The 16,250-nt window shown below is 39.3% G+C and overlaps 1 protein-coding gene and 1 pseudogene across 1 annotated transcript; both read right to left on the bottom strand.

Moving 5' to 3' along the window:
* Positions 1 to 1,458: 1,458 nt before the first annotated feature.
* On the bottom strand, positions 1,459 to 10,125 carry LOC125883782 (asialoglycoprotein receptor 1-like; annotated as a pseudogene).
* Positions 10,126 to 10,356: 231 nt separating this feature from the next.
* On the bottom strand, positions 10,357 to 15,048 carry LOC125883797 (cytochrome b5 domain-containing protein 1). The gene is made up of 4 exons (XM_049568380.1): positions 14,810 to 15,048; positions 14,318 to 14,394; positions 14,006 to 14,224; positions 10,357 to 12,798 (listed from the first exon to the last, which is right to left on the bottom strand). Exons 1-4 carry the CDS (start codon positions 14,928 to 14,930, stop codon positions 12,568 to 12,570), a joined length of 648 nt encoding a protein of 215 aa, XP_049424337.1. The 5' UTR covers positions 14,931 to 15,048; the 3' UTR covers positions 10,357 to 12,567.
* Positions 15,049 to 16,250: the final 1,202 nt, after the last annotated feature.

The following is a 16,250-nucleotide window of genomic DNA, read 5'->3' as shown; positions in this document are numbered from 1 at the left end:
CATTTGAAGATAATTACAAGCATGGCTGTTCTCAACTTTCAATGTCTGATAGTCCATCACAAACATTTTCGTCTCGTCTCTTGTCTCAATCAAAGAAAATGAAACATAGATTTCATCTTAGTTTTTATTATCAAGATCTATTTTTAGCTTGTCATCATCTCATTTTGATGATCACCCTATCGTAACTAGCCACCACGCTAACATTAACATTAGCTGCCTCGGTTAATGCCAAGTACAAAGCCTTGTTCAAAATAAACATTAATATACTGTATTTTTAGTGATGTTGGCACATACAGACCGAGTCAATGTGAGGTTGCGTGAACAGCATCAATCACTTCCTAGCAACTGATCTGAAATGTGTAGATATGTGAAATCATCAAACTTGTTTATTTCTGTTGACATTTTCAGCTGTAACTGTATCATTTGAATATACATAGTTAAACACAGTCTCCGAACCCATCGGCTGTATTCGGTGTCTGACTTCCGGCAGATGGCGATACAGCCTCTGGGGGCAGACCCCCGATTTTTTGGCATTCTGGTTTGATTTGGGCGGAGGAGGCGAATTTCCGTTTCCGACTTCCGTTTATATAGAAGTAAATATGCTGAAACACTGCGATGGATTCAGAGTTTGCAGTAATGCCAATTATGTTCCGCCTCGTTAGTTCACCGCACGGACTGTTTAACCTGACAACAACTGCAGTCGGCTCAAACATGATTGGTCAGTATCACGCGGACTACAAACAGCATAGCACCGGAAACCAGGGCTCTTCCGCTCTTCTTCCAGAGGCAAGATGTCCGAGGTTTGCCTACAGACTCTACATTCACTGAATGTAGAGTCTCTATATAGAGACTAAGTTAAACTTGATGGTCCAAACTATCTGACGTTTCTGCTGTGATTATTGTATGTACGTATATATGTACGATGTTGCTTTGATAAACCAAATCTACCGTTACAGATGCCATTTTTTTTTCAAGTGTATTGTGAATAATATTTCTATTTTACCTTACAAACTGACTGAAGATATTTTGTCATGTTGTTCTTGAGATATCGTGTTAACAAGACTGAGACAGATGCATGGTCAAAGTGACCTTGACCTTTGACCAACAAAATCTATTTAGATCATCGTTGAGTCCAAGTGGTTGTTTGTGCCAATTTTGATGAAATTCCCTCAAGGCTTTCTTGGGATATTGCATTCATAAGTATGCGACAGATGGACGAATGAACAACCTGGAAACATAATATAATAAACATAATAAATCTGTAGCTGGAGTGTAAATGCAAAAAGTTGATTTATATGTTTTTTTCTTTAAATAAAATCTCACAATTTCATTTCATGCACTACAAAAATCTATTGCCCTTAAACAATACTATGACTTTCATCAGATTAATACTCTTTCTATACACATTAGACATAAAACAATACCATTTATTCTTATTTCAGAAAGTTTACAATGATGTCAGGTTGTATTTTATTATTACTGTCTTCTGAGCTTCTGGTGGCAGCTCATCAGTGATGAGCCCAAACTATGATGTGTTTCCTGTCACACACAAGTTTAAAACTGATGATCAGTTCAGATTATTTAGTGGTGTTTGGGTTACACCCGTATGAGTGGAGCTGGGTGGAGCTGTTTAGCCACGCATGCTGTGTGTCTGGCAGATATAGCGCATCTTGGTGGAGCAGTGCAGGTCGTTGAGGCGTCCATCGTTGTGCAGGTGAGCACAGTCTTCGTCCCCTTCGCCCAAACCGTGATCTGCCCAGCTGTCAGGCTGACCGGGCAGCCAGCGCCTGGAAACCACACAAACACACACAAGATGGGTCAAAGGAACTGAAATACAAAAACAGATCAAAAGTAATTGAAGGAATACTCTGTTTTGTGACAGCACCCCAAATCCAAAATTAGAAACCCAAATGCGCAGAGTTTGTTAACATGATGAGTGAACCTGGAGGTCAACAGGATGTACCTGCGCTCTATGGTGTATGGCACCTGGTTCACCCACTCCCACTGCCCAGTTCTCCAGTCTGACAGGCCAACCCAGAAAAACAGAGGAACTGTACGTGCGGTCACATAATCCTGAACAGACAGACATTATCAGACATGCATTCAAATATTTTCAGTAGTAACTCTTTAAAACTTACACGCACAGTCAGCAGGCTTCATCCTCTGGAGAACATGAATGACAGCACAATTTAATGACAATCCGTCTCATAGTCATTGTGATATGTAATATTTGATATTAATGTAAGTCCACTGACTTTTGGTTTCACACAGGAAGCAAAGAGCAGGTTCCTGGGTGAAAGTCCAGTATTTGTATGATCCATTAACCACCCCTCCCACCTGCCCTGTATTGATTTTCTCACTCTTTATATTATGGCACAAACGTTTACTTTTACTCAAAGATGACCTGATTAAGTTCAGGTGTCCAGGTGTTCCTGAGATATTGTGTTCATGAGAATGAGATGAATGAAGTCACACTGACCTTGACCTTTGACCTGTGACCATCAAATTCTCATCAATTTATCCTTGTGTCCAAGTAGCCGTTTTGAGGAAATTCCCTGAAGCTGTTTTTGAAATATCGCACTCATGAGAATAAGATGGACACAAGGGCACAGTGACGTTTGGCCACCAAATTCTAATCAGTGTATCCTAAAGTCCAAGTGAACGTTTGTGCTAAATTTGAGAAAATTCCCTCAAGGGTTTCCTGAAATATTGCGTTCACGAGAATGAGATGAACGAGGTCACAGTGACCTTGACTTTTGACCTATGACCACCAAATTCTACTTAATTGATCCTTGTATTCAAGGGGACGTCTGTGCCAAATTTGAAGAAATTCCCTCACGGTGTTGCTGAGATACTGTGTTCACGAGAATGAGATGAACAAGGTCATAGTGACCTTGACTTTTGACCTATGACCACCAAATTCTACTTAATTCATCCTTGCAATAAAGGGGACATTTGTGCCAAATTTGAAGAAATTCCCTCAAGGTGTTGCTGAGATATTGTGTTCACGAGAATGAGACGAATGAGGCCACTGTGACCTTTGTCCTGTGACCATGAAAATCTAATCAGTTCATTGTTAAGTCCAAAAGGATGTTTGTGTCAAAGTGGAGGAAAATTCCTCAAAGTGTTCTTTAGATATTGTGTTAACAAGAATTGGATAGATGGACAACCTAAGAATGTAACGCCTCCGGCCTGACGCTGGTGCAGAGACATAAAAACAGAGAGGTGTACTCGTCTGCTGCAGAGCTGTGTTCACCATGTAGGAGCTGTCTGCATCTCTGGATACAGATGAGTCCAAACAACATCACACTTTAGACAGACAGACAGACAGACAGACTCACCCAGGCCTTGTCATCGTGGAGTATGAGCAGGTGAGCTTGATGTTGTTCACACCAGACTCTGGACTCGTTCCAGGACAGAGCCAAACTGCTGAAGAAATAACAGTTGAAGTCAAACTGATCCCAGCCCAGAGGACAACATCCGTCCTTTGCTGTGCCTGCTGTGCCTGAGGGACAGATAGACAGAGAGACAGACAGACAGGTACACAGGTGTGAGCACCTGCCTGTCTGTAAATGTGTACTAAATATATATCACTGTGTGTGTATGTACTGTTGTTGATGATGCGTTCGAGGGAACATTTGAGCGACAAGACGCTCTTGCTGAGAGAGTCCAAGACCGACAGCTGCTTCAAGGCCTCTGACACTGAACATACACAGTAAATACAGTGTTTAAACACATGCAATACATCAGCATGAACACACTTAAGATATATTTAAGGATTTACAGTGTTATTTTATCGTATGAATCAGTTACCAATACAACACCGACCGGTACCTTCGGGCACTTAAATGAAGGTAGAGAAAAATAAAACAAGACTAAGTAGAACAGGTCAAGCAGAAACCTTCGAGGCTGAAACATGAAGCCAAAAACTGCATTTTATTATTATTTTAAGATTTAAAGTGACATCATTTCCTCCAAACTTCAGTGAAATGCTTTCTATCCAAATCACTCTCTTGTTCCTGAAAGTGTTGTTAGAACCAGATTCATGTAAGTCACTGGCTGTACTGTGATTATTATTAGTAGGAGTCCAGAGAGTGGACGCTGAGCAGTCAGACCTGAGGCCAGCTGCTCTTTGTTGTTCTCCACAGCAAACTGCAGCCGTTGAGCTTCTTCAGCTGTCTCTGGAATGAAGGACAGGAAACTGAAGTATTCCGCTCGTTAGTTACACATCAGTTGACATTTCTATTGCTGTCATCTCTTTGTGCTTAACTTAGACTTAAACCACCTTATCCTCTACTCTTTAAATGACTGTTGAACTCCTTTTATCACACTTAGACTAATACTTAAAGGTCCAGTGATTCAGATTTAGGAAGATTTAGTGGCATCTAGTGGTGAGATAACAGATTACAACCAGCTGCAACTTCTCCTGGTTAGAATTCCTTCAGTGTTCATTGTTCAGGAGCTGAGTTATCCTCAGAGGCCTCTTCCTCTCACAAACAAACAGACCAGCTGATTTAAACCAGGAAGAACATTGAATAAAACATTCATGTTACAAAATCTGTGTTTTTTGACGTGGCTCATTGTGGAGGGGCTGCTAACTGCAGTGGCCGATATGAAAACATGAATCTGTATGAAGCTCTTTCTAGAGCCAGTATTTGGTTTGTCCATTTTGGGCTACTGTGGAACATCCCACTGCAACATGGTGATCTCTGTAGACAAGGACCTGCTCCTAGGGATGGGCAGTATTTCTATTATTTGTATTTAAGATACGTATTTCAGTTATATTTGAGTATTTTGTCATTTGTATTTGATAAGGCCGATAAAAAGCAAATGTAATTTGTAACAAAATACTTTTGAGTGGAGTATTTTTTTCTATTTAAAATATTCAAAATACTTTCTCCATGAATCAAAAAACAAAAATAATAGGCTACACATTCTTATAATACTGGATGTAACAATATTTTTTACTTTATACATACATATATATATATATATATATATATATATATATATATATATAAAGTAAAAAATATTGTATTGTATATTGTAAAATATGTTTTTTGAAACTTGGGCCATTCAATGTGCCCTTCAATGACCTAGTGGTCTGTTTCACTGGACTGTGCATCACATAGGAAACTGTATGTTGTTGTGGTTGATGCTTGGGATGAGTATGCTACAAATGAATTGCCTCACGTGGGATCAATAAAGTTGTCTGAATCTAAATCTGAATCAATAAGTAATATTTTAGGGTAGCCTACAGCCCAAACCTGAATACTCAAACTGTGAGAAAATAAGTGCAAATTTGCAATAGCTGCAACCAAATTTGCTACTATCAAGCCATTAATAGATGAATCATGGTTGTTCTTTCTGGCATAGTTACTTGTGGTTTCTAATTGCAGCATGTAAATTCTGAGCATTTTTGGTCAAGGACTTTTTGAGTTATTCACAAAAAGATTTGAGTCGGTTAGTATAGTGCCACCTATGGACAAATTGTGGGCATTCTTTCTGGCATAGTTACTCACGGTCTCTAGTTGCATTATGCAAATTTTTGAGCATTTTTGGTCAAGGACTTTTTGAGTTATTCACGAAAAGCTTTGTGGACCAACCGACCAACCGACCGACCAACCGACCGACAGAGTGATCTATAGAGCTGCGGGTCGCTGCTAAAAAGAGAAAGAAAAAACGTATTTTCTGTATTTGAAAATACAAAATACATGTATTTTATTTTGATACATTTATTTGATGGGTATTTTGTGTTTTGTATCAAAATACATTTTGATGTATTTTTGTCCATCTCTGCCTGCTCCCTATGTAGATATAAACGTCTAATTTTAAGGTAACATGAACACTAACATTCTTATTTCAACGTTTCTCATAGAACTGTTAGTATGATATCCTACAAATTTGTGTCCCATGCACAAATTATGTTATGTCCTTACATACAGTTCATAACTGTCACTTCAGTCACTTCATAACTGAGACAGCTACTTTCAACAGGTCAGATAATAATATTCAGGTGGATGATGATGAGGAGTAGGATGTGGACCGCACACAGAATGTGGAGGACAGCTCCGCCCCTTCCTGCAGCTGTGGTGCCGAATGAAAGACAGGGAGGGAGTGATGACTGTCAGTTAGGTAACTCCAGTGGAGAGAGGCAAAGGAGGAAATGTGTCTCTTCATTTTGTCATGTGTTGCAAATTTTTGCATCAAATTCAACAATAAAAAGCATTGGAATCAGTGTGAAAGTTTTATGTATGTAAAAAAAATTTTTTTCGGATGACTGATTTAAAATATGCATTCAAAAAAAACCTCAGTGTGCAAAAGCCTTAAGTCGCATGCGAAAGTCTGTTTTTTTGTGACCCATCCACTACCCCAACCTGCCTCCTTGCAAGTGCTTTGGACCACTTCCTCATTTACTGCCATTAACACATTGGTCACGTGATCACAGATATTTCAAAATACATGGGATATGTACGAATTTGGATGCATTGCTTTTCATAGGAAAACATACGTAAAATTTGTGGGAACAGCCTGATTATTTTCAGGTGATTATACAGTGGAGAAAACAGACTTAATTTGGTTTCTCTTAATAACCCAGACTTTATAATTTTTTACTTTGTACTCTGTCAGTCTGACATTAAAAAAAACCTTACCATGAGTACTCTTATTCATTTTATTTTCTCTTTCTGACAGAAGTTGGATTCTCTACCTGAGCTCATGAAAAATTTTCTTTTCCTTCTTTTCCTACCCTGAGCATGCAGGACTCACTATACGGGGCTAAAACAGCAATACACTCCATCCTGCATTTTATTTTTAAATCATAAGACATGAGTGTGTGATCACCGCAGTGTGTGTGATTGGGTTACCTTGAGCATGCTGCAGTGAGGCATTCAGTGATTGGATGATGTTGGTCAGGTTGGAAACACTCTTCTCCATCGCCCTTAGACGATTTGACGTCTTTGTGTCTGATCACAAACACGCACACAAAGACAGCAGTAACTACAAGAGTGTAAAACACCACATTTATGAAATAAGAAAATAAAACATTGTCAGATCAAATCAAATACTGTATTACTGTATTTTTGGGGCATTTTATAGTTCTAAGCCCCCCCTCTCTGTTGTGTCCGCACCTCAAGAACTAGGAATGATCATAGTTCTCAGAACGCTGTTTTGACAGACTTTTTTTTAGCTCCTATTTCCCAACACAAGAGGAACCATTAATGATGTAAGTGTACAGTGACTGGCAGAACATGTGAGCAGATGTGACACTGGCAGCCTCCATTTCATTTTTTTTTATTTTTGCCATGTAAACATCAGACAACACAAAACACAAACAGCTCGCAATAAAACAAACCGAATCAAGCACTGACAAATGGAATGGCAGTGAAGTCCAGGCTTCACTGAGCAGATATGTGATGGTGGAAATACAACACCATATTTAATTCGTCTAAGTAAAAGTGACAGTGCTATACCAATGGCCAGCTCACAGTATGTCACTTCAGCGTTTCTGTTGGTGGTGCGAATGCAAACAGAAAAAAAAGGACGTGGAGGTCTGTAGTTCTTGGGGAAGCTCTCCAGAACTGTTGGGTCCAAAAAGGCGTAATGTCTGAATAATCTGAAGACCATCAAAGCTAGGCTAGTTAGCAGTTTTTAGCTAGTTCAGTTTTTTCTACATTGTGATTATATTTAGCTGCTGCCTTATTTATGGGGTATAAAACAAACTCAAACATGTTTGTGCATCAAAATTGATCTTTAAATGACAGGAAACTGATTGTAGAAGTTAAACTAATTAGCTTTAGCGATGGAAGGAGAGGGTGGTCCTCACAAGTGACCATGAAGTCAGTGGACCCCACAATGTCTGTGAGTGTTTGTGTGTGTGTGTGTGTGTGTGTGTGTGTGTGTGTGTTAATGTGAGTGTGCTCACTGCTGGCTCCCAGTGCTATGATCAGAATCAGGATGACCACAGCTGTCAGGGCAGGAAACAGCCAGCGTTTGAACCTGGATAGACCTGAGAGAGAGCCAGGAGGAGCGTCTGACAGACAAACAGATGGACAAACGGACAAACAGACAGACAGACAGTTCATCAGCTGTTTATGGTGTGATATAGCAGTGATCATATTTGCAGTTGATAAGACAGATACCTTTGACCCAGAGGGCGCTGTTGTCCTGGTCCTTGTCATATTGGTAGTCCATCATGTTGATGTCTCTCTGTCTGTTGTCCTTTAAGATGAAGACAATAAGTCTGACAGTCCAAGCTCTGTCTCCCTGAACACCAACCAAACTACAGGCAGGAATTAGACTTAATAATCTGAAATCAAAGTCAGTTTGGAGTTTTCTACATGAGCTGATTGAATACTGTGTCATGTTATTCTGTACGATGATGCCTTAGAAATAAATATGATAGTGTGTCACATTTTAGGTAGGCTAAGCTTAAAGAATTTATCATGGGGGCTGCGTGTAAAGTACTGTATTCTGATCACACCGTTGTTCACAGTACAGTTGTTTGAGGTGCACAAAATTTAAAGTAGTTACTATGAAACAAATTTGGAATGAATGAGGAACTAACTATTAGTTAATGGTCAGTTCTTCGGTAACTCCTGATCAAATTTCAGAGTAGTTACTGAGGAACTAATGAGGAACTAACTATTAGTTAATGGTCAGTTCTTCGGTAACTCCTGATCAAATTTCAGAGGATGATGAAGTAATGAAAGACTACTCATTATGTGTCACTTTACTTTAAGACGTAAAAATGTTAACTAATGGACAGGTTATTGAGTAATGATTCTGTACTGATGAAGTAACTAGTTCACTAATTATTAAGTCGTGATTAACTCCTCTATGAAATTTGATCGTGAGTTACTGAAGAACTGACCATTAACTAATAGTTAGTTCCTCAGTAACTACTCCAATTTGCAGTATATTTTATTATTTTCTTGAAATGCCAAGATCATTATCTCATCATTTAAAAATAACTACAGCAGCTGGATATTAATCCATACATTCTGAACTGAACTACAGAAGGTGTAAGGGCCTGAAGCGGTTGGCAGTGGTAAAAATAAAAATAGAAATAAATGACTGAAAATGAACTGAAAATGAACATCAAAAGGGAAAAGGGCAGTTAGAACAAATATATGAAATATAAGAGTTCAAAAAGTTGTAGTTAGTAATGTTGGAGGATGCCTCAGTAAAATTAAAAGCTTTCAATTATAATGTACTTCATACAATTTAGATAAGATCATTACACATGGTGGCCTAATTTTGTTTTAAGATATGCGAATTAAAATGAGGGCGGCACGGTGGTGTGGTGGTTAGCACTCTCGCCTCACAGCAAGAGGGTTGCCGGTTCGATCCCGGGCGTGGGAGCCCTTCTGTGCGGAGCTTGCATGTTCTCCCCGTGTCAGCGTGGGTTTCCTCCGGGCACTCTGGCTTCCTCCCACAGTCCAGAGACTAGGACTAGGTTAATTGGTGACTCTAAATTGTCCGTAGGTGTGAATGGTTGTCTGTCTTTATGTGTCAGCCCTGTGATAGTCTGGCGACCTGTCCAGGGTGAACCCTGCCTCTCACCCAGTGTCAGCTGGGATAGGCTCCAGCACCCCCACAGCCCTCAAGAGGATGAAGCGGTTAGAAGATGAATGAATTAAAATGAGAATTCAAATTGACTCGTAGCCTATGTTTTATCAGGGCCGACAAGTTTTTCTTTTTTTTTTCTTTTTTTAAACTGACAGATGATTTGAAAACAAACCTCTAGATGTATGGTATTTTGTTTTATATGATATGACTGAGCACAAGTGGCCCTACCTTGACAGTTCTGTCTATACAGTGTTCATAGTAAAGAAAGATTTTTGTTTCAAATCAAAGGATAGATTGCTGTAGAATATAAATCTACTTTACAACAGGTTTAGAGTCACCATGAAACAAGAAATGCAATTTTCAAAGGAGTTTGGTTCACTTAGCATAGTAATCAAGATAGCGAGTCTGGTGGTACAACAACATATGTGCAATACAAAAACTAACAAACAAACATCTGTAAAAACTTTATATCAGGTGTCTCTGAAAGAAGGAATCAGACAAACGACAAACCTACTCACCTTGTTGAAGTCTCTGCAGAAACAGTCCAGAGGACTCCAGAAACAAGAAACTCTGAAACGCTCCTCCTCCCATCGATCAACAAACTGTATTAAACTGCTCAGTCATCACTTTTAAAACAAATCTGGATCCAGTCCAACATTTCATAACATTTCTCCGATGCTCTAAGTTTTTATTTTTTTTTCCGTTTCCAATGAATCCTCCCAAGATTCAACATAAGTCAGAACTTCCCTTTTTATTGTTACAGATTGTTCCGGCAGGAAAACTGATCACCAGTCGACACTTCCTCAAAATAATGTTTACACGAAGGTTCAAATCAAACTCTGTAGGAATACACTCCTTTAACCTTTGACACCAAGCAACCACCCTCACTGTTAGGCTGTGTGTCAGCGTAGTGTTTTTCTCTGGCAGAAAAACATTGGCAGGGCACTGGGGAGCACTTCATCTCATCCTACCAGTGCTTTTCTCCGAGCTTACAATACGTACGGTGAGAAAAGTACAACACTAACCAGCAACATTCAGTGTCTGACTTATTCTTCTTCTATGGTCCGGGGCTTCTCTTTTGATCTTTGTTGTCATAGTTTCTGACTGACATAGATAGACAGAAGCTGATTCATAGTGGCTGCAGAAAAAAATTCTAAGCACTGAAAAAAGAAGCTGGGTGCAGCGCTTTTTGTCTAGGCAGCCACAGACACTCTCTCCTCATTAGAAACAACTGGAAAAAGACGCCGGCGCTGAGAAACAATCCTCATGAACAAAGTTGCTTATACAACTTACATGTATTTGTCAGTGAAATATTTAATTATTTGTTTTCTAAGTTTGTGCTTTACTTTTCAGACCAAGATGCTGTATTTAGCTTAACGCTAACATCAGCACGCTAACATGCTTACAATGACAATGCTAACATGTTAAAAGAGAATTGTTCTTCAATTACCTAGCCTCACGAGGGACAGAATAAAAATGAGCACATGCTCGACTGTGCAAGAAGCTGATTATGATCACTTACACCCTCTACTGGCCAAAGTGATAATGACAGGAGCAGAGGAGGATGTGACGTAAAAAGTGTCAAAGTTTGTGTAATGTTGTATAAAGATCAAAGTCCCCAGGAGACTGGTATTTGTGCTCCCTTTAATATTAAACAGGTAAAATGTTAGCTTAGCATGTTAGGCTGCTAGCATCAGTTAACAGAGTGCTGCAGGAATGAGTCCCAAGGGACCGTACACATGCCATATCTTTAACCGCCTGGAAAACACAAAGTTGGGCACTGGATGCTATTATGCTTTCTGGAGGTAGTTGACAGATGTGACGCTCTGACAGCTCTGCACTAACATGATCAACCTCTCCTCCATATTTATCACACACTGATATTTACTGAAGAAGGAAAGGGATCTGTCAGCTGTGATTGGTTGGTCCTCATCACATGACATGCTGTGTGCACTGCTGTATTCCATTTGAACCATATTGAACTCTGTTAATCTCAGGGCACAACCCCCGACAAAAAGGCGCTCAGGAAAGTGTGTGTGTTGCTCTGGTGTTGCTCAGGCGTTTGAGCGCATCTTTTGCGTGCAACAGCCGCTTAAACCCAGAAATGAGTCATCAAGTTATAACTTCCTGTTCCCTCATCTTAAAGTCAGTGTGTTCTTTTGAAGGTCTGTGGTTATCACAAGCTGAGGAGACTTTCACATTCTGTATGACATAAAATACATCAGTAAATAACCCACTGTGAAAAAGACGGTGGCTACAGAACGTCATCACGCTGATCACAACTTTACAGCCTCATTGTGGTGGTGACGTTAAAATATCCGACCATGGTGTAGTTTGTTTATAGCCTAATGTTAGCTTTTTTACTTCTGTTAGGCTTCAAGAATCATAAAGTGGGATTATCTTGAGATTAATCTACTGAACAAAACGTGTAAGGATCATACACGCTTGCATGTGATAATCCCACTGGCTTTCTGACGAGGGAACCAGGGCAACTACACAACAGAAAAACACTGTCCCTGCAGCACTCTATTAGCAGTATGTACGGGAATGTCATTAGTTCTGCAGGTACTTGGTCGTAAACCAAACAATAGCACCTTGATGCATGCAACGTTAATGCAACATTGGGGATGCAAGGTAAAGTTATGTGCTTAAATTACATAGGTTAGGTTAGGAGGGCACTGCACTGTGAAGTCTGTACCCCAAGGCGCCTGGACACACGAAACTGACCTGATGATGGCGATAGGTAAAAAGTCAGGCTCACAAAAGTTCTTAGAATTCATCCTGGGGCGAACATGAATGATAAACCACCTCATCACACTCCATCCAATTAAAAAAGTCTCAGATTAAAGTCCCATCTAGATCTTTGAGTCAACAGAATAAATGAGCCACATATTTCTCATGAACATTTAATGTCCTGGTCATAATGCTCTCATGGTGACTCTTCTCTACACTGATCTGTTGTCACCTCCCAGCTGTCCTCCTTGATGAGGTCAGAGGTCAGCCCTCAGTGAGGTCATCGTTAAAGTGGAGGAGGATGGCGGGGGTGAAGAGGTCTCGGTCCAGTCGCAGCTGTTGGAGCTCGAGATCGTCGTCGGGGATGTTGTTCTCGCTGAGCGTCCAGCTCATGTTCAGGCTGGCTCCAGCATGTTTCCAGGTGTAGCTGCAGGCGTGGGAGTTGTAGCGCAGGTAACGCTGAAGGATCTCAGCCAGAGTCTCCTCTGAGCACACCTGAGGTATGACAGGACGTGAACATATTTTAGCTTTAGTCTCTTTTTTTTTTGAAGATGTTTCCTCACTTAGATTAATGGTGTGTTTCCCTGCTGTGTTCAGGGTCCGTACGTGTATCCAACACTCTGACCAAGAGCAAAACATCTCAGCATCTCCAGGCCGACTGACATCATGTGCCCTCTGTATGTTCAGAGTCCCTGCTTACCACCATCAGGACCATGTCTCCATCTGAATCCTCATCAACGTATCCTCATAAAACAGTTTGTATGATATCTTATGAGTTAGCACCCCTACTGGTTAGGTTAGGTTTGGTGTAGGAAAGTAAAGTTACGTTGGTTGGTTAAGGAAAAGAAACATGGTTGGGCATTGTCAAATTACGCACTTAATGTAAAGTTACATAGGATTAGGAAAAGAAACTGTTGGGGTCTTCACACCATTTACTTAACGTAATATGGCGACATGTTGATGTATCTTAAAATAACTCAAGAGTTCACCTGCTTTCACACGGGACAGTTATGTACAATAGGTTTAGGAAAATAATCGTGGTTTGCCGTCGTCAAGTTAGGGTAGCATAAAGTTAGTTACCTGAAGTAAAGTCACGTAGGTTAGGTTTAGGAAAATAAAGTTACTTAAATTACGTTTAGAAAAAGAACGATGGTTAGGCGTTGACATGTTACGTACTTAAGGTAAAGTTATGTACTTAACACTTAACAAAGTTACATAAATTAGGTTTAGGAAAAGAATCATCGTTGGACAACATTGGACAAACTGTGTACTTAAAGTTAAGTTACGTACCTAAAAGAAAGTTACGTAGGTTAGGTTTACGAAAAGAATCATGGTTGGGCGTTGTCAAATTACACACTTCACTAAAGTTGCAGAGGTTTAGGAAAAGAAACATGTTTGGGTGTCTTCACAGTACGTACTTAGCGTAATGTGACGACATTACGATGTGTCTTAGAAATAACTCACGGGACACGAACACCAGTCTCCTCAAGAAAAGTCGTTCACCACCGTAATCTGCCTCTTTACGTGAACTTTCGCTCTTTATACGACTTCCGTTTTTTCTCGTCAGCGCATTGGTCACGTAATCACAGCCTTCAATGATTACGTGTATTATATACGAATTTTGGTGCATTACTGTTCGTATGTACGTTTGAACAGTAGCCAAGAACAGCCTGCTTTCATTTTCTGTTGGTTGAAAGTTCACCTGCAGGCGCTGCTCCTGTGATGTCAGCGTGTTGAGGACTCGTATCCACCTGGTTTTAGCAGACAGCAGTCCCACCTCGTAGCGTTCATCCCTCCACCAGGGCTGGCCGATATCACTGGCCCAGTCGGAGCGAGGGCCGGCGGGGGGAATGTGCACAAAGCGGCCCCTGGGGGTGTAGTACCTCACACAGTTAGTCACTGGGTCTACATATTTCAGCACCTGAAGACAGAGGACAGACAGACAGACACGTGTAGGTGAACCAGGAGCAGAGCTGAGAGCTGCTTTCTGGTTGGTTGTTTGATTAATGCTCACATCTTTGGTTTCAGGGTCGAACCAGCAGCTGATGTCCTTTCCTGCACGCTCCATGATGGGTAACAGCAGAGCGTCGCCTGCAGGAAACACAGGTTTCATATTTGTATGAAACATATTTATCTTGTCACTTTATTTTTAATTTTACTGCTGTTTTAACACAGATAGCCCCCCCACATGTCCCCATCATTGAAACAAGACGGAGTGTGGAATCACAAGTTTCCTGATGTATCTGGTTAAGGTGGAGCTCATTTTAACTGTAATATACCGTGTATTGAGAAGTTTTATGAATAAAAAGGAATCATATTTTAAAAACTGATGACATGTTTTGGATGTTTAGAATAAAAGTAGTGCAGTAAAAAGTACAATATTTCTCTCTGGGATGCGGTGAAGTGAAGGGGGCGGCACTGTAATTACTAATAGTAAAATAAAGCACTTCACGTTGTGGACTCTCTCTCACTGCTCTCATCTTGGGTTTGCTGTGATGATGCTCACCTTTGTGTTGCTCCATCAGCGGGGTCAGGTCACACACTTTGCCCAGAAATGACACCCACAGGTCGGCGGCGGTGTTGTGAGCAGCCACCTCAGCGGGGGTGAAGTACTTCTGTCTCTTCATCACTCACTGAGTCATGTTCACACACCCAGCTAACGCGGTTTTATTCCGGTATTTAAAGCAGACTGATTAAATGTGTCTCCCTTCAGTCCTGTCTGTCGCTTCGGTGTTGTCGCGCTACTATGGCAACAAGCGTCAAGGGGCGGGGCTGTGACGCAGACTGATCAGACAACTTTCTGTCAAAGATATCATCATATAATTTAAAAAATAAAGACAGACCTCTGTTATCCTTCAGGATTTTATAATTTAGAAACTTATTTTTTAAAATAAATGACTATAATCAGCTTTATTATTTTATTTTAGTCTTAGTGTATTTATTATTATTCAACATTCTTTGACATTAACATTAACATTAATATGAAATAAAAATGAATTAGACTTATCACTTAAAATTAATTGAAGACTGCTCTTTGCAACAGATGTCATCAAATATTTTATTCTTAAAAAAAAACCCCAAATTATTTTATTTTATTTCATTATTGAGACAATTTTTTATTCACACACACACACACACACACACACACACACACGTATGTATATATATATATATATATATATATATATATATATATATATATATATATATACATGGTATGTGTAACATGCCAAGAATTTTAAAGGAAAAATTCCAAATTTGAAAAAAAAAAATGCCAAGAATTTTAAAGACAACGTGTCTTCCAAAAAAGTTCAAAAACACGTGCTTTGTAAAGTAAAAAAAAACAAATTAGAAAAAATATGGCAAGAATTTGAACAAATAAATGCTAAATAAAAAAAACATGCCAAGAATTTTAACGAAAAGATGCTAAATTTAGGGGAAAAAAACAAAACTTTGAAATAAAAATACCAAATTTGAAAAAAAAAACACGCCATGAATTAAAAAATATATGCTAAATTTCGAAAAAAAAACATGCCAAGAATTTTAAAGACAACATGCCTTCCAAAAAGTTCAAAAACACGTGCTTTATAAAGTTAAAAAAAAAAGACTTTTAAGGAAAACATAGTTGAAAAAAAATTATATATGGTAAGAATTTTAAAGAAAAAAATACCAAATTTGAAAAAGATATGGCAAGAATTTGAGCAAATAAATGCTAAATAAAAAAAAACATGCCTTCCAAAAAGTTCAAAAGCATGTGCTTTTCAAAGTTAAAATAGAAGATTTTTAAGGAAAACATACCAAAGTTGAGAAAAAAAATTATATATGGAAAACATTTTAAAGAAAAAACACCAAATATGAAAATAATATGGCAAGAATTTGAAGAAATAAATGCTTAATAAAAAAGAATGCCAAGAACTTTAAAGACAACATGCCTTCCAAAAAGTTCA

This window comes from Epinephelus fuscoguttatus, linkage group LG23 (assembly GCF_011397635.1).
Source record: "Epinephelus fuscoguttatus linkage group LG23, E.fuscoguttatus.final_Chr_v1".
Lineage (NCBI taxonomy): Eukaryota > Metazoa > Chordata > Actinopteri > Perciformes > Serranidae > Epinephelus > Epinephelus fuscoguttatus.
This window is presented reverse-complemented; position numbering and strand designations above follow the sequence as displayed.

What these genes read in the sequence shown, in the direction of transcription:
- LOC125883797 (XM_049568380.1), bottom strand. Translation starts at nt 14,930, where the DNA reads ATGAAGAGACAGAAGTACTTCACCCCCGCTGAGGTGGCTGCTCACAAC. An exon ending in TCGACCCTGAAACCAAAGAT is followed by an intron (nt 14,225 to 14,317) that starts GTGAGCATTAAT and finishes CTCTGTCTTCAG; the next exon opens with GTGCTGAAATATGTAGACCC. An exon ending in CACAGGAGCAGCGCCTGCAG is followed by an intron (nt 12,799 to 14,005) that starts GTGAACTTTCAA and finishes GTCATACCTCAG; the next exon opens with GTGTGCTCAGAGGAGACTCT.